The following is a 26,659-nucleotide window of genomic DNA, read 5'->3' on the forward strand; positions in this document are numbered from 1 at the left end:
TGCTATCTGCCCCGCTGAGGAGAGGCGGCTGACAGTAGTGGAGGGGGGTGAGTGGGAGAGCTCCCACACCCCCGCCAGCCCATGGAACCCAGTTTGGGCACCCTTTGGGTTCGGTATGGGATAGGAGAGTGATTTCATGGTGTGTCCTCTCTGGCTGGTGTGAACCCCCTGTATGTTCCTGCAAGTCTCCAGTCATTGATCTGTGGCATGTCTACAGGAGCCCTCAGCCTGCTTAGACGTGGGGGGTCCCTTGGGATTCCTCAGATACTGTCACGTTTCAGGATCTCTGGGGCTCCGGGGAGAGCTGCCCAGCTCTTCAGTGAGAGAGCTACAGGATAGTTTGCCTGCCCTGATATTGTCTGGCAGCCACCTACCACATCAGGCCCATCGAAGGTGGGTGGTGAGCCCAGTTCCTCACTGAGCCTTGGGAGGAGATGGATGGGGTGCAGGAGTGGAGGGTGAGCCCCCAAGCCTGGAAGGCACCTCAGATTCACCCAAGGAGGAGGCAAACTAATGCTCAGTTCCAACTCTGGGATGGAACAGGACCACTACCCGCCCTCCCCCAGAATGCATGCGTGAGGATCTGGAACACTCCATCACCTTAGAAACCCCCAGAAATGACAAGTGAAGCCAAAACAGCTCCTAATGCTTTTATTGTTCCTTAGATAACTGGAGAGTACAAACTTTCCCTCTTTTTTTCTTTAAATTAAAAAAAAAGGACCTTTCCACACACAATTGCCCTCATGAATTTCCTTCCATTGGAAATAAACGTTTCCCAAGCCCTTCCCATCCACGGATGCACAAGTCAGATAATTTAACAAGGAGAAGTCCCTCAATTATTATCCACACAGACTTGACTATGTCTCTATAAGGGTGAACACTGATTTTTTTTAATTTTTATTTTTTTTTACTTTTTAGAAACAAAAACCATCCACGTATGAATCCAAACTACAGCATTGCATTACAGCATTCGTTGCATAAACTGAACACATGGAGTTACCACCTCAAGAATAACAGACGCACATTGCACAACACGGCTACAGGGTACAAAGTCCAAACAACGTGCTACAGCAATCACTCTACGCACGCCCACCATTGTTTCAGGAAATACTAGACATGGGTCCAGGAGCTACCAGGGATCTCAGCACAGTTAATCTAAGAGACAACAATGGCAGTTGGGATGGCGTGTGGGTTAAACCAACCTGTCCCTGAGCACTGCCCGCCCGGGTGCGGGTGCTCTCAGGCCATTGCAACTATCGGTGCCAACCACGACCTAAAGAAATGTCCATGCGATCCTAACAGTGGGTTGTTCTTGGGTGAAAGTGGCCAACAGTCGTTGCCTTATTTCTTTAGTATGGTATTTGACCAGAGAGGAACTGGAGGGTAAGGGGAACGGGTGGAGAGAACCAGGGGGATTGGGGACTGCAGTTCCAGCTGCAAGTACAGGGGTTTCTTCTGCAATCTATGGTCTTCCGGCTACCAGCGGGAGGAAGGCAGAGGTAACGCTACCCCTGGGTGTCAGAGTCGGTGTTGATGATTTCTCAACATTAGTCATCGTTAGTCTTCGTAGTATGATTTTGGTAGCTGGTTCACAGGAGGGGGTGGTCCTCAGCAGGGGAGGACTCGGACCCTAGGCGTGGGGACAGGAGGAGCTACAACTCATCCGAGCGGATGACATGGAAGAGGGTGACGTTGTAGAGGGTCTGGTGTCCATTGTTCCACGCATACAGCGCGCGGTCCTTGGGGTTGTAGTCTAGCATGGAGATGTGGGAGTACTTGTTCTGGAAGGGGATGTCGATGTACTCGTAGGTGGAGGCGTTGGTCTGGTAGGCGTAGTGGACCTTGGTGCCCCCCGAGTAGCCATTGGTGACATAGAGGGTCCCGCAGATGATGAAGGCCTCGCCGGCACTGCGCTTGGGGTAGCTGGTGTTCCAGGTCTGCAGGATCTGCAGCGAGACGGGGTCCAGCTTGCTGATGACGATGTTCCCGGCGTTCTGGTTGGTGGCGTAGACGGCCCACAGCCCGTTCTCATCCACCATGAGGTCGATGTCCGAGTGGCCGCCCCACGCATAGTGGTACATGTTGTTGTAGCCCGCATAGTCCAGGCTGCGCGTCTTGAGAATCGTCTCGGTTCTCAGGTCGAATCTGATGATGATGTGGCTCTGGAACTTGTTGAAGTAGATGGAGCCGTTGTAGACCACCTGCCCTGTGCCCGACCAGGGGTGCGGGAGGCGGTGGGAGGTGAAGTTGTCTGTGTTCATGAAGTCCACCATGGACCTGTACTCTCGGACAAAGCGGTTGTTGTGGTAACCGTCCATGTACCAGACCTGTGGAGAGAGCGTGCCTGGTCAGTGCTCCCAGAGTGGGGAGAGGTGGGAGGCAGAGGGCTGGTGGGGCTTCCACGGGCAGGGGGTGTGTGGAATCCAGCCCCCACTGAGCATCTACAAGAGAAGGGGTTGAAGCTGGTGCAGTGGTATACTCCTGCCATCCCTGACACTTGGGAGGCAGAGGTCAGGACTGAGATGCCAGGCCGGACCAAGCACAAAGCTGAGACACCAAACTGTCATCCACACACACAAAGGCTAGAGATTATCCCATCTTCCCTCCAGATCCAGGAGGCCTTGTTCAGAAGGGACAGGACTATTCTCCTATCAGAGAAAGGATATAGGCTGGCACTTGCATTTGTTTACTCTATTCTGGCTGAGGGCCTGAGGGCCTTGAGTCCTACAGAGGACTCAAGGCTGGAATGACAGGGCTGGGCAGGGCACAGATGCTCACACACCAGGTAGTTTCCATCTGCAGGGTCAATGGATTCTCAAGGTCACAGGGAAAGGCTAGGGGGAAACACAGGGCAGGCAGCCTCTGCACCCCACCAGGCCGCACCGAGGGGAACTGAGTCATCACGTCTGCCTTCGGGATGCTGGGAGTGTGGTCACCTGGGGTCAGATCTAATCCAGGGAAAGTGGCTTTTAAAGAAATATGAGGTCTTCCCAGAAGGCTCTGGCTGTCCAAATCAAGCAAGATAACAAACGCAGTGCTGGGCCGGGTCTGGGGGTACAGAGGGTGATTTCCGACACCTGCTTCAATGCCAGTAAACCTGAGAACTGTCTAGACTTCGAACCAAACACTAACCAATATGGGAGTAAATGAGAATGCAGGGCAGTTAGCAGAGGAAATCTGGCAGCTAATGCTGCTCCCAGGGCATCTGTCTGGCGGTGAGACAGCTGCTTTATCCATCAAGAGCTCTAGAAGCTTCAGGAGAGATTAAGGATTCTGCTCCCAGGCTTGGCATGACACATTCGATAAAAATTTAAAAAAAAAAAAAAAAACATAACCTTGTTCCTGAGACATCCATTCAGATACTCAGAGGCAGATGTGCTTTTTTGTTTTTAATGAGATTAAAAAAAAAAAAACAGAAAAAAAAAAAAGAACTGGGTCTCATTTGCGGCTATTATCTCTCTCCTCCTTCAGACGCACCCTCGTGGTCATGGGCTAGAGGGGCGCAGAACTCCCTTGATGTTGCTGGGAAGTGGTCCGGCCCCTACCTCTAATCCCTCTGCCTGGCTGCTGGTCTCAAGAACAGAGCTCTACTTCCTTCCTGCTTCGGCTCCAAAGATCATCCTCCCGGCTTTCCCAAGCCCACCTCTAAAAGAAGCCCATCTCCTTCCCCCAGTATGTCTCCATTCCAGCCCCCAATACGGGGCCCTGGATTCATCCAGGGCAAGTGATTCATCCCATGGGTCCCTAAGGGTCCAATACTTCCTTCCTGGGGTGGTGTGTGTGTGTGTGGGGGGGGGTAATGACAGAACTAGTTGACTTGTGTACCAATTCACCAAGGATGACCTTCTTTTCCACCGATGCACAATGAGACACAAGGTACAGTGCCTTCTGAAAACATAGTTCAGGTAGCAGGGGCTGAGTGTTCCCAGGGGTCTGGGCTGGCTGTGGCTCAGGGAAGGTGGCCAGGAGGCAACCTGTCAATTTGCGTGGTGTAAACACCCCCGCTCTCCCCAGATGAGCCTGTGACAGGTGAGGAGAAGCCATTCTTGCCAATGCCAGCCGTGTAATCGGAAGCCGAAGGGCCTCGTGACAAAGAGACCCGTGCAGTGTTCCTGGAGACCACTACTCTCAGTCCTCAAGCTCAGAGAGGACCAGGGCGTCTCCTTGGGGGCCAAGCGGCCAGCAGCGGCTGGCTGCTACCTGCTTTTCCACTTGGAAATAAGCACCTGCCCGTTTAGTTCCTCTCAGGCAGTGACTGTGGCCTCTCTGGGCTGTAGTGACCCCAACTGGGGTTATTTCCACCCAGATCCCCAGGTCTGCTCTTACCTTGCCCCACAAAGCAGGTACCACCTCCAGGCGTGCGCTACAGGGGAAAGCGAGTCTCCAGACAATCTTCTAATACCTCACCACCCCACGCCCAGGCCCTTGTCTCCGGCTCCTCCTTCTGCCCCAGTTCACTAAGAACGTCTGGCCGTCACCGAGTGGACACAGGTAACTGGGAGATGCACACTTAGGCTGAGTGACTTCCAAGCCTCTGTACCCAGCTTGGGATCACACTACCCCCCAACCCCCATCCCGGACTGTAACAGCAGGGAATCCTTAGCGATAGCCACAGACATCACACCAGGCAGCTCTACAGGGTGGGTGGGAGTCAGATGACCAAGAATGGCCCAGCTCCAGGATCTGGGGGCTCATAAGCCCATGCTGGAGCCCAGGCCTCCCAGACGCAGCGGTGGGGCCCCGGAACCAGCCTTCCTCCTCAGATGGCCGCAGCAGCGCACGGACACACGACTCAACCCCAGCACAGGCTGATAGGGCCCGGGGGTACAACCACATGTCCATCTCCCTGGCCTTTCCTGGGAACTGGAATGAGCCTACCCAATCCTCCACCCCACCCACAAAGTCCTCTGCCGGAGGAGACAAAACAGATCCAGCCCTCCCTTCCCTTCCACATGTGCTTGCCATGTCCGCTGAGGACCAGCACACAACACCGCCTCCCACAAAGGAAAAGCAGGCCTCCCCACGTCCCGCCTGCAGTCCAGGCCTCTGTGATGGTCCTTCCTGAGGGCACCAAGTTTCCCCATTTTCAGTGAAGAGGACCAAGGAGGTCCAGGACAGGGCCGGTGTCTGTTCCTGCGGTGAATCGGAACTTCCTTACAAAACACATCTGGTGCCTTGCAGATGGAGCGTGGGGAGGCGCCCAGCAATGCTATTTAAAAGGCTTTCCTTCGGAACTTAGGTCCTAGTTTGCACTTCCCTGGGGCTTGGCAGGCATCGGTCATACGTCCTCCTGCGAGAACTGCTCACATCAAGAAGGCTGATGCCGGAGAAGATGCTCAAAAAGGAGCTGTTAGTTGAAGGGGAGGAGCAAGGGAAGTGGAGACAGAGCCGCTCCCCAGAGAGCCCTTGCTTCTGAAGTGAGCAGATTCGGTGGGGTGTCTAGGCTGGTAGAGCTGCAGGCCCTGCACACCGGCACAGCCTGATGCATTCTAGATAATTCCATCCTAGGATGCTAGTACGCATCTGGAAGGCTCTGGCACTGTGCTAAGCTCTCTGTGGATGGTAAAGTGACAATGTTTTAGGAATTACACCAACCCCCCCTTTGAACATGGGGTGGCAGGAGGGTCACGTGTCTCCCCTTCCAGTGTGAACTGGGCCTGTGGTCTCTGCACAGTAGAGATCTCTCCACGAGTAGCTGCAAGCCTCAGGAGTAGGGACATGGCTCCTGGGGGCTTTTGGGGTAGAACACAGCCAAACAGGGGTCTTGTGCATCAGGTGGGGTGCTCAGCCAGGCCCCACAAAGCCTTTCCTTCCTCTAACACTTGTGATGTGGGCCAGGCCTCTGCCCAGGGCCTCACACAGGGGGACTCGGGGCACAGGACTGCACATCCACTTGGTTCTTCAAAACAGACAGATAAAAGCCTGATGCAAAGGCATCCCAGGAGGACCTTGTTAGGCTCAGCACACGTGTGGCCCACACGGCCCTCAGCATGCACTCCAATGGGGGTCCCCCGTGTGTTCTCCCTGCCTCTTGGCTCCACCCCTGTCACCGTGCCCTTGACAGCAGCTGGCTCCGAAGCCACCATTGAGGCCTTTATCCCCCCTCCCCCCCTTGTGGAGAGTTATTGATCTCCTGAGCATGTGTGATCAACATTGGACAGGAGATTGAAAAAGATCAAAACAAAACAAAACATTACTGGTCCTGATTGGTGGTAGAACCAGGGGATGTGCCACTTCACAGGCCGGGGGAGACCGGCCGGCCACCGTGCGGGGTGGGTGGGCTTAGAGCGGGCCAGGGGAGACCGGCCGCTGTGCGGAGTGGGTGGACTCTGAAGGGCTCAGAGCAGTCACCTGACAGTGCCCTTTCCTCCTGTTCCACCAGCCCCTGACAAAGGAAGGCCTGTCCCCCTACGGGTCTTTCCCACCCCTCCATCTGCTGCCAGAGCCTCCGGTCCTAGCAGGCAATGTAGTCATAAAGCAGAAAATAGATGTCTAATTACCCACAGTACCATGGGCACCCTCAGGACAGCCTTGCTGATCCACCCTTGTCCTGCCTGCAGAGCAAATGGGAGTCCTGGGTCCTCTGCATATGGAAAAAAGATCACTTAACTGGACCCCCACAACCAGGGAGCAGAGGCCACACAGCCCCAGGCCCGATCAGTCAGCAGCCTCCTCCACAGCACCAAGGACAGCGCTACTCTCATCAGATCCCCACCCTGCCTGAAAGGATTTGTAGCTGGATTGTGGGCCTGAGCTGTGCAATGGGGAGGGGAAGATTGCAGAGGGAAGGCGGGGAGGGGCTCTGGGAGCATCAGCAGGCTCAGCCAGGGAGGTTAAGGCACAGCCACCTGTGCCAGCCGCAGACTTGTTCTCAATGGTGCCAGGGACCCGCCTCCCAGGGAGCCCTGGGAAGGGCAAGGTCTTTCCGCACAGGTGCTGGGAGCTGGCTTCTCATCCTCCCCGAAAGGCAGAGGACCCGATGCTGGAGGGAGCTTGAAGGGAATGCTTGGAAAGGCTGGGGCACTGGCTCAGCAAGCCCAGACACCACGCAGACACAACAGTGCCCGGTGCCTTTGAGCTGCTTTTCGAGCATCTGTTGCCATTGTCTGGTCTTTATTTCCATATTAGTATGATCATCGCCCGCATCTGCAGGGGGAAGGTGTTCCCCACTCCTAGCAGAGGTGCATTTTCCGGGTGGGATGTGGAATAAAAGAACAGTTGGAACAACAGCCCATTAAATCAAATTAATTAAAATGTTAGGAACCTTCCAAGCATCAGCCATCGATGGAACTAGCCCTTTCCTACAAATGCTAGAATACAGCTGTAGCCCAGGTGCAGCCAGCCAGTCTTCCAGAACTCACAGGCAGCCAACTCGGGGCAAGGCTCAGCGGCCATGTGCCCGTCCATGGGGTGAGGCAGTGAGGTCTCCACCAGCGTCTGCACAACTGCAACAGAGCCTAGAGGTCTGTCTAGCCCATCTCCTGCCCACCTCCTTGGAGGGACCACTTCTGGTTTCTGGGACAGGACAACTATTCTGATGTCCCACCTACATGGTAAAAAATAGGGTCAGAAATTTCAGGACAGGCAACTCAGCCAGGCATTCCACTACAGACTCCCCAGACAGAGCTTCGAGGACCTGGAATTCCTCAGTCCTCACAGAGGAGGAGCGGAGAGCGCTCACCATCTGATTGTTCTGAAACTTCAGAAAGAAAAGGCAGGAGGAGAAATGCCAGACCCCACCTGGGAGGTCACTCCAGCCATGGTGATCAGGGTCACGTGGTACCAAAGGACACGGATCAAACTGCAGACAGCTTCCCTGCCTCCTCTGTTCCAGAGCTTCTGAGCCAGGAGCTGATCCATGCATGCATCCAGCAAGAGACAAGCAGCAGCCTCTGCCCTGGGCATCCACGCACCTCCCCCTGCTCCCCCAAGCTCCCAGCCCTGGGGCTGAGCTCAGAACCCAGGGCCCAGGCAAGAGAAAGTAACCCAATCCCTCTCCACTTCTGAGGTCTGCCCAGGGGTGAAATGCCTAGGAAAAAAGAACAGGGCTTCTTCTTGAAATCAAAAAGGAACACCAGCCATGAAAGGAATGGCAAATGAAATACAAATGAGATGTCATTAAAACAAGAAAGGCCTAATGGATGCTCTCTCCCTGAAGCTCAGGCAGCAATGTGAACAGCTGGGAGGTGGGCACAGGAAAGGGCTAGACTCACCAGTCTAGCCGGGCCACTTTGCAGAGCCATGCCTAAGGCTGCCACTGCCCCCTCTGTGGGTGTGCCCTCCCCGACTCCCACCCTGCTCCCCATGAGTCTCGAGTTAGCACAGAGGCTGGAGAAAGGGACCCAAAGTCTTCCCAGGACAAAGCCCCTTGGTGAGCTGCCTGGGTACAGGCACGGTGGAATTGGGGTGAGGATGGAGACCGGTCCTGCCTGGCCTCTGCCTCCAGTGGCCCCCAGAACAAGAGGAGGAAACACTTACCCTGTTGTCACCTTCTGGGGCCAGCGGGTCTGTCATCCAGGACCCGAACCTCGAGCCAGAGGTCTTGACGGTCACTGGGTCACTAATACCGGTCAACTTGCCGCAGGCTGGAACAGAGCGCACAGTGGTCAAGCTTGGGAAACTGGGGGTCTTAGCCCATCCCTCCGTGGCCCTACCCAGATGGCCAGCAGCCAAGTGGCTGCCTCCTACCCACAGACAGATGTGGGCCCTGGCTCTCCAGCCCCCACGCCAGCCCCAGGAGACAGAGAAGCCACACCTTCCTCTAAACCAAGCAAGTGAGGGAGGTATGTGCCAGCTCCTTGGGCCTCATCTGTCTCTGAAGAGCAGGCCTGGGGACAGGAGGCCAGAGCAGCCCCTCTGGAGGGAACTCAGCCTAAGCAAGACTCCATTTTCTCCTCTAGAAGATGGGACAGCAATAGTTGAGGCTATGGGAGATAAAGCATCAGATGGGCCCAGCCTGCATCTTAGGCTCCACTCTAGACACAAGACCAGGCTGGATTCCTTTCACAGCAGCCTCGGGTGCCTGCGTGCCCACTGACTCTTGTAGCCAGCCCAGGAGGAAGGCTGGTGCTGGTGGGCTTTTCTCCTCTCCTACAGGCCCCAGGCCCCTGGGGTCCTTAGCACGTGACCTTGGCACTGCTCCCACCCTATAGTGGTGGCTGGAGACTATAAGGGACGTGCTCAGGGACACTCCTTCATCCGGGCTGTGGCCCAGAGCTCCTGGCCCAGCCTGCCATCCTCCTGCAGCCCCATGGGCATCCAGCTTGCTTGTCCTGGGTGGGGCTTCACACCACTCAAAAACACCCGCCCCAACCCCAAGCCACAGAGCTCTTGTACAACACACCCATCTCAGCCCCCTAGTCGAGTGAAATGCTGCCACGCTGTGGGGGGGGGGGGGGGGGAGTAGTGGGTCCCTAACCTGTAGGTGCAGCTGGAAAAGGACCCACTAATGTCCTTTTCCATCTCCCTCCAGGCCTTCTAAGTCCACAGGCCCCCCTCAAGGGCCTGCATTAGCGTATGTACACAGCTGTCTGCAAAGTTCAGAAGAGATCCGGTGCTTATGGAAGATTGTCAGCGACTTAACCTGGGGACCATAAGGAAGCCAGGATAATCCCTACAGCACGGGCTGTAGGGTCGAGCCAGGCTGGGGGAGGGTGTGGTCTGGCTCCCTCAGTGCCATCTCGAGGTGTTCCCCGCCAGACCTGAAGTGGGCTGAGCACGCGGCATGGCTGGGATAGCTGGTGGGGAGGGGGCCGCTGGGCAGTGGGAGGCTTGGTGGGATTAAGAGCCTGTTGCAAGCAGATGCAAACCCAGCGCGGAGCCCAGATTCCCAACCCAGTTCCCCACTCTTGTGCCTCCATCCAGGACCCACTTTGCAGCCCTCCCTGCTGGCGGGAGATGCCTGGCTGTGCTCCCACAGCCGGGGAAAAGGGTCTGCCTGGCTCACCGCTGACCCCAAGGCCCCACTCTGAACAAACTTTGGTCTGGAAAGAGACTGGGCAAAGCAGGGGTGGGGAGGCGGGGGTGATGGCCAAGGTTAACCAGTGTTGATGCCTGGGAATGAGAAATACGTTCTCGGAAATCTCATGGGCTGAGTCCTGGACCAACTATTCACGGCAGTGCCTGTGAGGGATTTGGGTGGGGGCTGGTTTCCTGTGGAGGAGGAAGGCCCTCGGAGGGAGGAGGGAGACCCAAGGAGGAGGAGGAGGGTCCATGCTGGACTCCACTCACCCTCAGCCTTCCTGCTTTGCTGGACCATGGAGAGACAGCAGCTCCCCCTGAACCTGGTGCTCAACAGGGCCGACTTCCCCACCAGCTCTCCTCCCAGTCCCTCCCTACCATGCAGAGATAACCAAGGTGGCGTTGGGCCCACTGTGGACTTCCTGTGGATGGATGTCTGGGTTTGCATACCCATCCTACGAGCAACCTGGAAGGGGAGGGCCAGAGAAGCCGCGGCCTTGCAGGATGTCATGGTGGGAGACCCAAGCAGACCCAAGGCAGTAGCTCTTCTGACCAAGGGCACATGGTGTGCCTGGCTGTCTTGTATTGAGTCTTCCACGACTCAAGCTAGAGCTAAAGCTGTCCTAACCCGGCAGGAGGCCCCTTGCAGATCGGGTTGTTTCCACGGAAGGAGAGCAGACATCTGTGCTGCTCATCACCTGCGGGCAGCAGAGGCGGCGGTGCGGGCTCACCCCAGCTCGGACGTCGGCCTGGGCCAGCCTTCCCTGCCAGCACCACACCCGCTCTGGAACACCAGCCCTGCCTTCCCTCTCCGCATCCAGGACTCCACCCAGGCTTGGGCCCTCAAGACCTCCTCATCCTGAACCCCATTCCCTCCACCCTGAGCTGGCAGGTGTCCCCCGATTTCCTGAGGTTGTCTATGTGGGCCTCCTGGCACACTGCTTCAGGCTAAGAGGGTTGCTCTTCCTGGCTCCTCTAAACTAACGGATGGAGGAGCGAGGATGTCCGGGAGGGGGGGGGGGGAGGGTTGAGGAGCACCCAGAAGCTCCTCCTGAGCACTGGGGACAAGGAGGGAAGCAGGGGGAGCCCCTTCCCCGGGATGCACCCCATCCCGGTGCTGCCCACATTCACTCCTGCCATGAAGAAATAGGGAGAGCAAGACATGTACCCTCAGAGAGGTCACAATGGAAGCTTCCACAACACGCCTGCCAGCTTCTTCAGAGTTCACAGACAGGGGGCTTTGCTCTCAAGCTCAGGCCCCGTGGCCTCCCAGGGGGCCTGCCCGCCCTGTACTATGGGCCACCTTGGGAAGCTAACTGTGAGCCCTGGAGTCTCGGCTCACAGCCTGCCAGCCCAGGGCTTCCTCCTCCTGCACCAGGCCCCCACTCGCACAGTTGGCCTTGGAGCCAGCCTCCTAATCCTAGCTGAGGACAGCCAGGAAGTGTAGCCAGTGCAGGTACCCTGCCCTCCTGGAGTCCACGGGGCTGGAGGCTGCCCTCCCTTCTTGAGTCATTGAGTTATTTTTGGTTCTCCATCCAGACTGGCTCTGCCAAGACCTGAGGAACTGACAGGATCTATAAAAGCCATGGCAGAGCCTTGGCACAATCTTGGCACATCCAGGTCGGGAAAGTGCCCTTTTCCCAGTGTGTTTGGGACACAGGCACAGGGGGGCAGGGGAGACGGGAAGCGAGGGAGGCCGGCAGGACTTTGGCACTAGAGGCTCAGGAAGTACCTGCAGATTCCATCCCAGAAGAAACTGAGCAGGGAAAGGCAGGGCCCAGGCAGGGGGTGGGTCTCAGGGTGGCGGGGACTGCCAAGCAGAGAGCTGCAGCAGCCAAAAGCCCCAGGATGACACCCTGTGACGCTTGTACATTTGGAGGAAGGCACTCAGAGCAGCCTGGACAGTCCCAGGGGAGAAGCCGAGTACAAGCCACCTGGGGGTTTGGAGTATCAGAAGCAGGCTTCCTAGGCCTGGCCTGCCTCCAGCCTCTTTTCCTTTTAACCTCACAAGCTCAAAAGGGTTAGGCCACAGTTTGTAGAGAGAGCTGGGAGCAAAGGGATGAGATGAGAGCAGCCGCACCCAGGGCCGATCAGGCCCACAATCCACCGGGGTAAGTGCCCGGGCGGGGCGGGATGGGGCATTCTGAATCCTCTAGTCGCTTCTTGCTCTGGAAGGGAAGCTCTTGGTGCACACCGCCCTGGCTGGGAGGAGGAGAGCCAGCAGGATTGGCTAAGATATGTCCTTATGGGAACAAAAGATCCCCAGCTGACCCTGGGTGTTTGGGGGCTTCCAACTGTCCCTCTCAACACCCTCCCCACACCTCCCCCTCTTGTGATCCAGACCAGCTGAGACTGGGGGGCACAGCCTTTGCCTGAGGCCGAGATTTCAGGCCTTGCTCAGGTTAGCCTGGGATCTGACTGCAGCCCAGGCCCCAGCTCAGGGGGTGATGACTCACAGCTGGGCAGCACTGCCTCCCTTGTCAGGGCACAAGACTTGCTCCAGGGGCTGCTGGAAAATCCCTCTCGAAGGGAGGAGGCTGGGTTCCACCATGGTGGCTAGAGTTTAGATTCAAGTTCCTGGCTAGGCCACCAGAAAAAAACAAAAACAAAAACGCCATGCAGTTCCATGGAGAGAGCTCAGTCCTGCTGCTAGTGCCTGCCTGTGCTCTGGTCAACATAGATTGGAAGGAAGGAGGCAGCCAGGACAGACCTAATTAAGACTGAGAGCTTCACAGAGACTTCCCTCCTCACCAGCCAGGAGTCCTTGTCAGGCCTCACAGCTACAGAGATGGAGTGGGGACTGGGGGGGGAGGGGGGACTGTGGCGAGGGGAGGGAAGCTAACAGCCACTACCTCTTAGGGACAGCCAGAAGGCTGAAGCTTGGGCAGCTGTCACCAAGGAGGCATGCTGACAGAATAGTCCTGAGACGGAGCCTATGTGCAAAGCTAAAAACAAAGACTAAATTAAGCAGATACAGGATATTAATTGGATCCTTAAGTTACTGAGCTGAATAAAAGCCCGGGAAGAAGGAGGGCTACCTACTGGTCAATCACTCAATCATCTATTGATCATCTGTCTTTCCACTTACCAGCCATCCATCTATCTGTTTATCCATCCATCCATCCAGGCATTCACTCATCCATCCATCTCCTCATCCATCTATCCATTCACTTATCCACTGACTCATCTACATCTATCCATCCATCCATTCATCTATCCATCCATCCACTGACTACATACCTAGCTGATCTGCCTACCTACCTGTTTACCAAGCTACCTGCCACCACGACCTCTCAAATAGTGTTAGCCGGCAACATGAATAACATTATGAATTCTCGTAGTGACCCCAGGGACTGCCTGGCCCCTTGTGTTACAGACACAGAGGCAGCGGACAAGATAGTAACTACCATGCGAGTCACACAGCACTGCCACCTCTAGACCACGGTGCTCACAGTTGGCTCTGCAAGAACCCACTGAGAGCGGAGTGTGAATGGCACCCACCTGCAGCTACTCTCATCCTGGTGTCTGTCTGTGCGTGTCACAGCCCTTCTGAGAGGAGCAGTGACCAGGTACCCTGGGGAGGGGGGAGGAAGCCACACACGCAGCTCTGAGGGCCTTGCTAGTCTCTCTGTACCCCCAAGCTGCTGGTTTCAGCAGCCAAGGGCAGCCGTGTGAAAGACTCAAGACCCTACGCCATAAGGTGAACTCATCCAGGTGCTAAGAATAGGCTGGGACCAGATTTGAAGTCTGGCTCACTGGAGCATCTAAGGCCAGCAGCCCTTCCCATACTGGGGCTTGGGCTCCACAGGGCCCAGAACTGAGAAATCATGCAAGAGACCCTCACTCAGGGACACAGCAAGGGCACCTCCCAAGATGGGAAGACCTCAAACTCCCAGTGTAGCCCAGGGCCCTCCTCGGGAGCCCGTAAGTGAACCCTCGCGGGGTCTGCCAGCACCTGGCGAAGGCCAGGCAAACGCCACTTCCCCACACTCTCCGACGAACGACACAGGAGGTTTAAACTCCTAACGAGGCAGGCTGGGAGGCCTGGGTGAAAAGGAAAGCTGCATCATGAGGTGGAGCCTCAGAAATCCTTCACAAGGCAAAATCACCCCAAGACTCCCCCAGCATAACCCTAAAGAACGTGTACAACCTGAAAATGACCGGGATTGTGTTAAGAGTGGGCGAGGAGGCCTGCCTGGCTCATCTTTGTGAGGATGAGGATATAAAACGGGAACTCTAAAACAGACCCAGCATTTTGCAAGTTCAGATTAGCTAGTCACTAATCAGAAAGCAGGAGGGAAGCCTGAGAACTTGGAGGCCACCGCCCGGTGAGCCTGATGAAGAAGAACTCTGAGAGAGAGGTCACTGGCTCCCAGGGTCAAGGGCCCCTCCCTGGTAACCACAGGTTACCAGGCTTTCATGATTCACCATTGCAAGGAAGTTCATCAGCCCTGTCCTCAGCCTAAATGAGGATTGTAGTTCCTAGCCCTACTGAACCTGTCTTAAAAATACATGCGCGTGCGCACCTGCACACACACACACACACACACACACACACACACACATACACACAATCATTGGATGGTATCTGGCATTTACTACCACCTGGCTTCCTTCCAGATATGCCACTCGGAGGGGTCTGGCACAGGGCGTGGACACACGGGTGGGTTCTGTCTACACTTCCTGTTGCTGTCCTTCTGGGCGGGCCTGCCAGGGAGCCCTAATTCAGCAGTCACCAGCCGGCCAGGGCCAGGCGGGAGCTGTCCCTTCAGCACTACTCCTTGCCCTGGGCATGTTCTGGGGCGGGCAGGGCAGTGCCACGCCGTCAGGGTGCTGGGCCTACCTAGTTTTTGCATGCATGCACGGAGCCTTTCTTCAAGATTGGACACTCTGCTCTGAAGTTCATCGTAGTCATAGGCGCCAATTTCCTCTTGCAGCTCGTTAAGGACTGACGTCAGATTCTGGACCTCCTCTTTAAACTGCAATACCAATTTGGCATCGGCCTTGTACTCCTCCAACACAGGTATCAAAGGCCTAAGTTCATCCATTTTCGCTTTAATTGCCTGCAAGGTTAAAATAAGCTGGGTTCAGTGCGATGCACGCAAGAACTCGTTACACCCTACCTCAGCCTGGCTATTCCGTATGTGAGGCAGGCTGGACATCCCACTCCAGTTATCCGCATTTATCCTGGTCCACAGGAGTCAGGAGAGCAGAGTAAACAGTCCTCAGCACACCAACATATTTGGGAAAGGTCTTTATTGTCAGTTTAGAATGCAACATCTTAAAGTTACATGCTTAAAGTCACATACACAAAGTTCTTTTTTTTTCTTTCTTTTTCAAAAAATGCATTGACAAGGATTCAAACTATTCGTGAAATGCATCTAAAGTCGCATGCATGGGAGGATCCCGCTTGGGTTCAAGGCTCCTCAGTGATAGGGTGCTAAGGATTAGAAAATAATCATAGTAAAAATGCATGGTGCAAAAAGCTCTCTGGCTCTTTCATGGTTACATAGGACTGGCTGCTTCTTCAGTCTCTGCAGCATTGAAAAAACGCTTTTAAGTTAGCCCTGCAAGCAAGAAAACGAAAGACCGTTGAAACGCTAGCTCGCTAGCCTGCCTTAAACAGACAAATCACAATTCAACACTAGTGAAACACAATGGCTTTCCTCCTGACTCGAATGCCCTCACAAGTTTTGCTAGGACTCCTATCTAGGCTGAACATGACTCCGGAACTCTGTGGACAGCGCTCACCAGGTGAGCGACTTCATGCTGCTGTACCCACACTCCTGAGCAGTGTACCCAGCTTGGGGAAGGGGGGGTGGCTCTGGCCAGCCAGGGAGAGTCACCCCCAAGGACCAAGAATGTCCACCTGGCCAGAACAGGTGCAACTGGTTCATCTTACCTGGGCAGACCCAGGCCTGCTACTATTTTATTTATAATACAGATTTAGAACTTCATTAGCTCGACTATCTACTGCATGGCTTTTAAAGGAGGATTAGCTCTTGCTTCCCATCAGAAACACATCAAAGAAAACATTAGCATAAAAAGACAGGAAGCAAGAGAGAACACGCCAGCAATTTCCAGCCAAGTCAGGCTGTGTGATTTGACCTGATCGCTTACATCTGGGCCAGATTCTTAATCGTCACGCACATACGTGTGTCTTCATTAAAGGGCCTACAACCTCTCAGCGTGGACGTAGCAAACTGTCGGGGTATATATACATACCTGTACATATGTATATATAATTTCAGGTCAAGGGAAGTGCGGGTTTAACGTCCAGAGTCACCTGGAGAACAGAGCTCTCACTATGAGCTGAGAAAAGCATTGCTCCAATTTCCCCCTGTGCCTATGGTCTATGATGCCCTGCCACAGTTAAATCAGGTCAGATGTGAAAAACCGCCCTGAGTGATCTCTGCCCAGCAATGGCTCTAATCAATTAAGCTAATCCTCCACTAATATGATTCACCTGGACTGACAGGGCCTGACAATCACCTTCCTACCCAGCTAATGTGCCAGAGGCAGCTGAGGGTCTGGTCTGGTCTCATTCCTCCCCTCCCCATGCAGACTGATGGAGGAGGCTCTGAGGCCAGCTGGTGCCACAGCCCTGGCTCCAGCGCCACGCCCCTCCCTTCCCCCCCTGCAGGGCCCAGGACAGAGGACCTTTGCAGGGCAGACATCCAGGCCCCAAGCACTATTTCTGTGGGGAAAGGGAACGGAGAAGGGGGAGAGAAAAAGAGGAAGAGGAGAAAGGAAGAAAGGGAAGAGGAGGCTAGAGAGGAAGAGAGGTAAGAGTAGAAAGGAGGAGGGGAGAAGGGGGAGATGAAGAGGAAAGGAAAGGAGAGGAGGGGAAGAGGAAGAGGAGAGGGAGCAAGAGGAGGAGGGGAGGAGGAAGGGAAGAGGGGACGGGCATACATACCTTGAACTGCCTGGCCAGGTGCTGCTTATGGCTCTCCTCCACCTGTTTGAACTTGGACTCCAACCCCTTCATTTGGTTCTCCATCTTCTCCACGTACTGCAGGTCCCTCTGAGTCCTCCTGTCCAGTACCTCTATGGACTGAGACATGTTTTGCACCTGTGGAAGGGTAAGAGGTTCAAGGCTGAGATCCAGCATGGTCCTCTCTGCCATCTCAGCCGCCTGCTCGGGAGCCGTGCCGGCCCCTCCCGCACGGCCCCGAGGCGGGAGCCAGCGGCACCCATGCATCGTGCCCCAGTTACCTGGCAGCCTGGGGCTGTGAGGACTGAGAACCCCCCAAATGCTAAGAGCTCACCCACCTTCCCTCATCCCTGAGGGCTCACAGTCAGGGCGGAGGGCTAGGGGGACCCAGGCCTTGGAGGTCACCCCTCCTCTATTTCTGGGTTCTCTTTAGTCTTACTGGGTAAATGGTGGAGATGAACGGAGGCATCTGGCACAAACCCACCTCTCCCCTAAGCCCCGCTGAGTGTCTTGCTGGGACAGTTGGCAGCCTCTTCCCCGCCCCCCCCTCCGCCATCCATCATGCCCTACAATATCATGGGCTGATGACGGCTCGGCAAATGCACACATTCAGAACCCAGAGTTGGGAATCAATCACCAGTGAATGAAGAATCGCTGTTTTACATCCTGGCGGGCAGATCCGAATGAGCCTCGCCTGGAGATGGGGCTTAATATTCAATAGGATTCCAGAGGGCTTAAAAGAAAAACAGTTTGGGTGCAGCCGCCTGCCAGCATATCTCATTTCCAGGAAACTGGCTTGGGCTGGCGTGCAAACACATTGTGTGTGTGTGTGTGTGTGTGTGTGTGTAAAGCGGGAAGGAGGAGGACGCTGCTGCCCGGTTGGGTCATTTTCACAGCATCTAATCCAATTACTAGGGAGGAGGGTGGCACTCTAACAGCAAATCTTCATGGCTGATTTTCTGCTGAATTTGAAAACCCTCTCTCTTCCAGGGGAACGGAGTCAGCCAGCAGGAGGCCCCTGCTTGGGGTTCAGTGGCCAGACCAGGCCCCTTGCCTCCCTGTAAATCCCCTGCTGGCAAAGCAAGATAAACGGGAGAAAGCAAATGGAAAGCCGCCTCCTTTGGGCAGATGGCCGGTATTGCTGAGCTCAGCACTTAGGGCTTGTGACGGGAAAGTAACACGTGTGAGGTCGGTACAGACGGTGGAATTCAAGACCAACCACCCCTCCTCTACTCCCTTCTCTCTACAGACGTTCCTTGGGAAGCAAAGGCATGTGCTTCATTGCCTTTCTTCCTCTCACACATCCTGTTCTATCTATCCTTGAGTAACTGTAGCTCGCAGGTCCGGGGGTGGGGTGGGGGAATTGGAAAATGTTGTTTGCTTCACCCTCCAAAGCCTAGCTAAAGGCCGCCACCTCCAGGGAGGCCCCCAGATGATCCAGGACAGAAGAGGCTGTGGAAACAACATTGCCCTATTGGCAAGAGGGGGTTGGCCACCCCGAGTCCCATCTACCTTGATGGACAAGGAACTCAGGGAGGAAGGACGGGCTCCACCCACATCTAAACCCCAGACTGAGTAGTGCGAGGAGCCCCTGTAGGCCAGCCTCCTTCTTCCCACTCCCTTCCTGCTTCTAAGAGCAAGAGGAAGCCTTCACACGTGGGGGAGGCAAGGCTGGGGGCGCTGGCTTTGGCAGCAAACTGGCACCGCAAGGTGGGCTTTTTGTCTCCCAGAGAATGAATGTTTTCATCAAATTTTAAAGACTAACCTTTACATTAAAAAAAAAAAAAATCATAAAGCTGTCATCCTATTTGGCTGCTTTAAAATAAACTAGGTTCCCACCCAGCCTGCACACTTGCTGGCCAGGCCCAAAGCTTGGGTAACGGCAGCGCCCCTCCTGGGTCACACCCTCTCCTCCAGGATGCTCTCCTAGGGGCCTGCCGGCACACCCTGGGTCGCAGAGGTGCCCCAGCCGGTGTAGCAGCAGGCAGTGGGCTCGGGGGAGGGCCTCAGCTGCGTGCAGGCCTCCAGAGAAGCACTAATTGCTGGTATTTATGGCACATTTTCCATGCTCCAGGCACCGAGCTGGGCTGGGAATGTATTGATCTCACTTGATCTTGATAAAGCCCAGGGGAGTGAGCTCTTCTGAGTTCCGTGTTGCACACTTGGAGACCACAGCTCACACAAAGGAAGCACCCATGCTGCAGGTCCCAGCCAGCCTCGCCACCGGGCTCTCATGCCTGCGCAAGGGCAGGTGCGTGCCTCTGAGGCGGCAGTCTCCACCCCAGCTTGCGGCCTCCGCCCTGGCCGCTCGTAACCACGGGAGATGTGTCCAGTCCTCTCGGTGAAATCCCAGGCTCTCCTGGGCATGCCCCAGGGGCCTGCTGCTCTGCCACCTCGCCAGGTGACGGGGTTCACACAGAACTGGGCTACACAAACAGAACTGGCTGTGTCTCCGCTCCAAGGGCAGGGCACCAGACCTGGAGCCTCTTCCCTGCCTCGCTGCCCATGCCGTGTCTGTGCCAGACCCCACCCCCTTCCACGAGGGCCCCAGGGAAGGAGAGGGGAAAGGCAGGGCGCTGGCCAGGCCCAGGGCCTAGAGATCAGGCTGTCCCTTGCAATACCCGGTACACACAGCCAAGGGCTTCTCTTCCAACCAATGGCTCAGGCCTGCTCAAAATAGAGCGGTGCACCGTGAAATAGGGCTTTAAATTTTTAAGCAGCAACGCCATGGCCTGCGTAGGCAGAAAGGAACACTTCATGGCCTCATTCCCGGGCCCCCCTTAGAGCTTTCTGGAACCCACTTTCCAGTTCTCTACCCTCTCACTAGGCACCTCTGCCTGGGGCCCTGGCAGCCCCTCCAAGCTCATCCCCTTCCTCAATGCTGCTGAATAATTAAAGGCTCAATTAGACTTCTGTCTAGTTTGGTGTTAATAAATGTTCATGGAATCTGTTAAATGCATTTTAATTCGCTCCAAATGGTTTACTCAGGTGGCTGAAGAGGACAAACACGCGCCCCCAAGCCTCTCAGTCTCCTCAAAGGTGAGCCGGTGCTGTGAGCAGCTTCTTCCAGCTTGGGTTCCAGCCCCTTCCAGGGGTGCTAGGCAGTGACAGCTCAGAGTCCTCTCAGTTTCTACTCTGTGCTCTCCCTGGGGTAATGGGGAAACTGGTTTCCCCCAGATGTAGGAGGCCAGGGGGTGAATTGCTCTCCAAATGTGGGTGAGGCTGGCCACCTCTGGCTGTACCACCTGCCCTGGCCAGAGAGCAGCAAAGAAAGTGTCCATCCTCAGGCCCCGCCCCCAAGCCCAGAGCACGCCTTACGGTATGGACAAGGACCTCTGCCCACCCTGCCAAGACCAACGTCCACCTGCAGAAAGCGCGGCCTTCCTGGTGTTTGGTGTGACCCCTCCCTGCAGTGTGCTACACGCAAACCCGTCCTCCTGGGGAAGGAAGGTGGGTGGGACAGGGGATCTCCCATCTCTCCTTCCCTCAGCAGCTCTGGGGACCCTCATGCTTGGAGGGTCATGAAATACAGAGGAGAGCCTTGGTGGGAAGCAGAGGCCAAACAGAGGCGTGAGGAGGGCATGGGAGCCCATGCCAACCAGCTGTCCGGCCTGGAGACATCAGACCCATGCTCCCTTCTGGAATCTGCGCCCCACCCCCACTCCCCCACACAGCTCCTGTGTGACAGAGTAAAATGTGCAACCAAGCCTGGCTGCTGACCCAGGTGGGCTCCAAGGTGACAGCATGTGTGCCCCAAGCCGCATTCATGGTGCCAGGCCAAGCCCTGGCCAGCTGCACCCAACAACTACACAGCAGGCAGAGCCTCCCAGCCTGTAAAACCTGCATTGACAGCCTCCATGGTCCTAAGCTAGACCGAGTGTCACTCAAAGAGACAGCATGGGGTGAGGGGGGCAGGGAAGACAGCAGTGCCCTGGCTCACCAAGCTGTCCCAGCTCCAGGGGAGCCTGCAGGGACCAGGAAGGGACTTATTCACCTCCTTACCTCCCCCGCCACACACCTGTCCATCCATCCATCCGCCCACCCACTCATTTCCTACTCACTCATTCCAATACTGAGCCAACAAAGGTCTAGGCTGCACCCTGCAGACCGGCTAGGCCTTCTGGTATTGCGTTAGGCCCATGAGTGCTTGTGCACACGTGTACACACACACACACACACATGAGCGCACGCCCACACCCCTGTCCCCACCTCCTACATGCGCTCACCTTCTCCAGTAGCTGCCTCAGCTGCTTTGTGCGGGCATCCCGTGAACACATGGTCTGCTGGGGGGCCACCACGGTGCAGATACACCTGCCCTCGCTGTCCTGGGCAGAGCTGTACACCTGCCAGCTCTCCTCAGGGTTGGTGGGCAGCACCTGGAGGAAGGCAGGGGAGACGGGGAGATGGAGGAGAAGGTAAGACCAGGCATTAGAGGCAACCACCTAGAGGACAATGTGCATGTCCAACCCGGGGGAAAGACACACAGAAACGGGGCAAAGATACTTCAATATTCCCAGGGAAAGGGTCCTGGGAACAAGGGGGCACTGGTTAAGCACCAGGGTGGCCAAGAGAGGAAGGCAGAGAAGGACATCACTCTCCAGAGCTTTTACAATTCAAGTTCAACCCCAGGAACGCACGGTGTGTGGACATCTGTCTCAACTGACACTTTGGGAGAAATGGGAGGGGCCAGCAGACGCCACCGCTGGATGAGGGGCAAGGCAGGAAAGCAAGTGGCTGGGTGACTCAGACATGGCGGCATACCAGCTTCTCCCCTCCCAATAAGCAGAGCACATCCAAGCTTTCCAGCGAGCCCCTGCGTGGCAGGCCCCATCCAGAGCTACTTTCCCAGAGCCACTTGGGCTGAGCACGCCACCTCCCCGCTGGCATCATCCTGGCGAACACACCAGGCTCCCAACTCCACGCAGGCTCCCACCCACAAGCCATTTGGTGGATGCCGCTAAAGTGCCAATGGCACAGGATGACACTGGTAACCTCGGAGCTGAGGCTCACCCAAAGACTGCCAGGAAGCCAGAGCTGTGCACAGCTGGTCTGCCCCGGGAGCCTGCTCAGGTGCCCTGCCTGCCAGGCACACGGGCAGATGCCCCACACCCTCCTGCCTGCCAGCCCCTGCAGCCTGCCCCATCTCCAAGCATGCTCCCAGGTGACTGGTCACCTCCCTGCTATTTTTAGATGGGATGGGAGGAGGGCTGGGCGGGGCAAATGTGGAGTAGTGATCTATTTGGTTTCATTCATTTCCAAGCCCAGATGCTCAGGACTCCCGAGACTGGGGAGAAAAGTCATTGTGAAGGAAAACGCAATTTTCAAACCAGGAGAGGTAGAAGGCACCGGGGTCCCAGGCTGGGGGCGCGGCACAGAGATAGGGGCGAGAACAGTCAGCCCTTGATGGCTGCGGGAGAGCGAGCTGGAGAGGATGCCCTCCGTCTCCTCTCCTTTCCACTGAAGAGGGGCCAGGGCTTGGGCGCCTGGAGGGGGGGGGGTCCCACCTCAGCTCTCTCCAGCCCCACGACTCCAGGACCACAGCTCCCCCTCTCCCGGCCACAGAGGACCAAAGCAGAGCTGGCTCTCTGAGCCAGGAGGGAGGGCGCGCGGCGGTGAGCCCCTCTCCAGCCACCTCCAAGGGGACTCTGTGGACCTTCGCACCCACAGGAGACAAGGGCGCCCTGGGACTTCGGAGATGGGAGGCTGGGCCCGCTCCTGGCCAGCCCAGCCGGGCTTTGGCAAAGTCGGGCAGCCGGAGTCCCGGCGGGGCAGAGGCCCCCCCGTCCAGCCGCGTCTCTCCCCCTTCCCTGCCCAGTGACCTTGGACAAGTCCCCGGGTCCCAGCCTCAGGTTCCTAAGCTTGGCGACCAAGAGCTTGCTATTCTGGCTGAGGGAGGACGCGGCTTCAGACCCGCCCCCCGCCGGCTCCCGCAGACCCCTCCCCGGCGGCCCCCGGCGGGGACAGCATCGCCCCCCCACCCCACCCCGGAGCGCAGGGGGAGAGGCCGGGCTGCGGCGCCGGGCTGCGGCCCGGGCCCTGCCTCGGCTCCCCTTCCCCCGGGAGACCCCCGTCCCGCAGGAGCCGGGCCCGGGCCAGCTGGGCCCCGGGAGGCGCCCGGGGGGCGGCGCGCGCGCGCGGGCGCACTTACGCCGGTGCTGCGGTCCAGCGTCCCGCCGCTGGCCGCCGAGAGCCGCGTGGTGTTGAGCCCCACCAGCGAGGGCAGCGTCTGGGACATCCAGTTGGTGATCATGGCCATGGTGCTCAGCACGACCCCGATCTTCAGCAGCGGCACCGACATCGCGCCTCCGGAGGCCCCCGGCGCCCGCGCCGCGCCGGCTCCCGCGCCCGGCCGGCCTCAGGCGGCGGGCACCGCGGCGGGCGGGAGCGCCCGGCCGCGTCCCCCGGGCCCCTCGGCCCGCCGCCGCCCGCCCGCCGCCGCCCGCGCCGCCGCCGCCGCCGCCCCGCGCGCCCGGGCCATCGCCGCGCCGCCCCGGCGCGGGGAGGAGGCCGCGTCCCCCCGGCCCCGCGCGCCCCGCCGCCGGCCCCGCCGCCCGCTCCGCGCCGCCGCGCCGCCGTCCGCCGCCGAGCCGCGCCGCCGGGCTCTGAGCGCCGCGCGGGCTGCGCGCGGGGGCCGCGGCCGGGAGGCGGGGACTCGGCCGGGCGGTGGCGACGCAATCGGCCCAGGAAATGGGTGGATTTCTGCTCGGCGCTCGGCTCCCCGCCGCCCCCTGGCTGCCGGCAGCCGGGGCTGCACGGAGCCGCCGGCCGCGGAACGGGGCCCCGGGGTGGGCCACGCGCGGGCCCCCGATCCGAGACACGCTCGGCGGGGCGGGCGGGGGGGACCCCGGCTCCCCTCCCGGGGCAGAGGAGCCCGCCGCACCCCTGCGGCCCAGCCCTTCCCGGGTGGCCGGGCCCGCCCCTCTCCCTCCCCGGCGTGGCCGGACCTCAGGCCACCGCAGAGGGGCCGGCACAGGTCCCCGGGCTGAAGTGGATCCACCATCCTCGTGTGTGTGTGTGTGTGTGTGTGTGTGTGTGTGTGTGTGTTGTCTGTCTGTTTCTCTGTCTGGAATCAAGTCTGAGCAGGGCGGGCGCACTGGGCTCCGCAGGGGTGCAGGGGGGCGGGTGGGCGCCTGCTCCTCTGCTGGGGTCCAGAGCCCAGAGGGGCCCATCCACAGGTGTGAGGGTGTGTGTGTGTGTGTGTGTGTGTGTGTGTGTGTGTGTGTGTGTGTGTGTGTATGTACGTGGTGTGTAGGGATCTAGGTCTGTGCTCAGGAGTCTGAGTGGAGATGTGTGGTATGATGTGCTGTGTGTGTGTGTAAGGATCTAGTGTCTGTGCTCAGGGGTCTGGATGGAGATGTGTGTGGTATGGTGAGTGTGTGTATGTGTGTGGTGTGTAGGGATCTGGAGTCTGCTCAGGGGTCTGAGTGGAGATGTGTGGTATGATGTGTGTATGTGTGTGTGTGTGTGTGTAGGGATCTGGTGTCTGTGGTGGGGTCTGGGTGGAGATGTGTGCACTATGTGTGTGCACTGTGTGTGCACTGTGTGCACTGTGTGTGTAGGGATCTGCTGTCTGTACTGAGGGGTCTGGGAGGAGGTGTGTGCACTATGTGTGTGCACTGTGTGTGTAAGGATCTAGTGTCTGCTCATGGGTCTGGATGGAGGTGTGTGTGGTATGGTGAGTGTGTGTATGTGTGTGGTGTGTAGGGATCTGGAGTCTGCTCAGGGGTCTGAGTGGAGATGTGTATTATGATGTGTGTGTGTGTGTGTGTGTGTGTGTAGGGATCTGGTGTCTGTGGTGAGGTCTGGGTGGAGATGTGTGCACTATGTGTGTGCACTGTGTGTGCACTGTGTGTGTAGGGATCTGCTGTCTGTACTGAGGGGTCTAGGTGGAGGTGTGCACTATGTGTGCACTGTGTGTGCACTGTGTGTATAGGGATCTGCTGTCTGTACTGAGGGGTCTAGGTGGAGGCGTGTGCACTATGTGTGTGCACTGTGTGTGTGTAGAGATCTGCTGTCTGTACTGAGGGGTCTGGGTGGAGGTGTGTGCACATGTGCGTGTTGAGTGGCTTGGGTGCACAGCTTCCCTGAGGAGAGCTCTGTTCTCGCTCTGCTCTGTTCTGCTCTGGGCCGCTCTGCTCTGCTCTGCTCCGCTCTGCTCTGCTCTGGGCTGCTGGCACAGGCTGCCCAGCCTCCCAGCCAGGATGCATAAGCACCTAACAGGAGTCACCAGTGTGCAGATAGCAGCCAACCAAACACCTGTGAGTCTGTGTTGCCTCTGGTCCCGGGAGAGTGGCCTCCAGGACTTCCCTCTAGACCACATGCTTTCCCCTGGCCTCCTGAGAGGTACCGAGCAGGACAGAGCCAGCCACTCCCTGGTGCCTGCCGGGGACCATGGCATCTTCCCGGGGCTTCTCTTGTTCTCAGTCCCTGTTTGTGGCTAGGGCTTTGATCACAGTCAAGATGACTGGCCTGAGTGACGGCTGGCTAAAGGAGTCCAGAGTCCTGAGTTCTTTTTGTTTTTTTGTTTTGTTTTCTGGGTAATTCAAAGGCATTGGTGGCACAGGTCTGGGTTAGATGCCAGCACATTACAACTGTTGGGGAAGGGCGCCACCTCCCAGTATGAGCTGGTACTACAGCTCTGTGTCAGGATCGGCGGGTGCGAAGCACACAGGCCTGGCTTGTAGCCATTGGCACTCACGAATGCATTGCCTTCTTTCTCCCGCCAGGCAGATTGGCCACAGAGGCCGCGCCACAGCTGCCTCTGCCAGACCACCCGATTCCCACGGCGGGTGGGGCAAGGACCCCAACTCCAGTCCACAGAACTCTCAGGCCACCTCGGGGCGCGCAGATGCTTACACGTGGCACTCCCTGAGCGCCAGGTGTGAGCCACAGAAATGAGAATCCCTGCTCAGAAACACAGAGACAAACATGGCTTTTCTGGGCTTTTCATGGGACACATTCTGTACGGTGAGCCTTCCTGTGCTTAAGAAGCAACATACTCAGCTGGAAGGATACCTCTCTGCTCCACAAGCCAGTCTGGCTCCAGATGGATGGCTGGGCCTGAACGCTGGCTCTGCCACTAACTTCTGTGACAGAGGGGCACATCAAATTAGCCTTCTGTAGCCCCGAATGTATATCGAGTTTACTAATAGAAACTTTCCTTAGCCAGGCATGAATAAGTGAATTAGCACAGAACAAGTGACAGGTGACGGTCCTTGTCACCACTGTGCAGGAGAGGAGTTGGCCCAGGAGTGCTTGCTCAGGCAAGCTGCAAAGCTGAGATTCAAAGCCAGGGTGATGTCCCCAAAGACCTATGACCCCCCCCCCCAGCTCCTGGCCAAGCACCATCAACGAGAGGGGCTGTCGGTCTAGATGTACGAGCTCAACCCAAAAATAACCCCTGAAACCAGAGCAGGTACAGATGAGGATGATGGTGATGATGATGAATCTCTCCTGATGTTGGAGAAGTTCTGGTCTGCTTTTAGAGGGTATAAAGCCCCAGAAGTATTTACAGTTACTACTTCTCTGGACTTCCAAAAGACAAATACAAGAAGGAAGCCAAAGGCCACTCAAGAGAACCAAATGGGAGGCAAGGCAAGATAGGAACCAGGGAGGGAGCATGCCGCAGGCCTCTGCCCAGGACACTGCCCAGAGCCTTTTGGACACAGACCGTAACAGTGTGGACTAGAGACAGGAAACACCCATATCCTAGGTCGTCGGAGCCACTGGCATGTTGGGGAGGCTGAGACCTGCTGAGGAGCATTC

At 57.1% G+C, this 26,659-nt stretch overlaps 1 protein-coding gene across 3 annotated transcripts in view; it reads right to left on the reverse strand.

The window, feature by feature from the left end:
- Positions 1–711: 711 nt before the first annotated feature.
- The window catches only part of Olfm1 (olfactomedin 1), a 33,808-nt gene continuing 7,860 nt past the window's right edge, over positions 712–26,659 (reverse strand). Inside the window, exons 1-6 of one of the 3 annotated variants that reach the window (XM_042681250.1) lie at positions 23,043–23,236; positions 21,121–21,270; positions 16,877–17,032; positions 14,804–15,023; positions 8,479–8,585; positions 712–2,327 (exon numbers count right to left, since the gene is read on the reverse strand). In XM_042681250.1, coding sequence (XP_042537184.1) covers positions 1,653–2,327; positions 8,479–8,585; positions 14,804–15,023; positions 16,877–17,032; positions 21,121–21,270; positions 23,043–23,192 — 1,458 coding nt within the window. In that variant the 5' untranslated portion in view covers positions 23,193–23,236 and the 3' untranslated portion in view covers positions 712–1,652. Of the gene's footprint in view, positions 2,328–8,478; positions 8,586–14,803; positions 15,024–15,199; positions 15,528–16,876; positions 17,033–21,120; positions 21,271–23,042; positions 23,470–26,659 lie in introns of those variants that run through there. The other 2 variants (XM_042681252.1, XM_042681253.1) reach the window with 2 other exon arrangements.

This window comes from Dipodomys spectabilis, unplaced genomic scaffold (assembly GCF_019054845.1).
Source record: "Dipodomys spectabilis isolate Male_0828 unplaced genomic scaffold, ASM1905484v1 ptg000067l, whole genome shotgun sequence".
NCBI classification, from domain to species: domain Eukaryota; kingdom Metazoa; phylum Chordata; class Mammalia; order Rodentia; family Heteromyidae; genus Dipodomys; species Dipodomys spectabilis.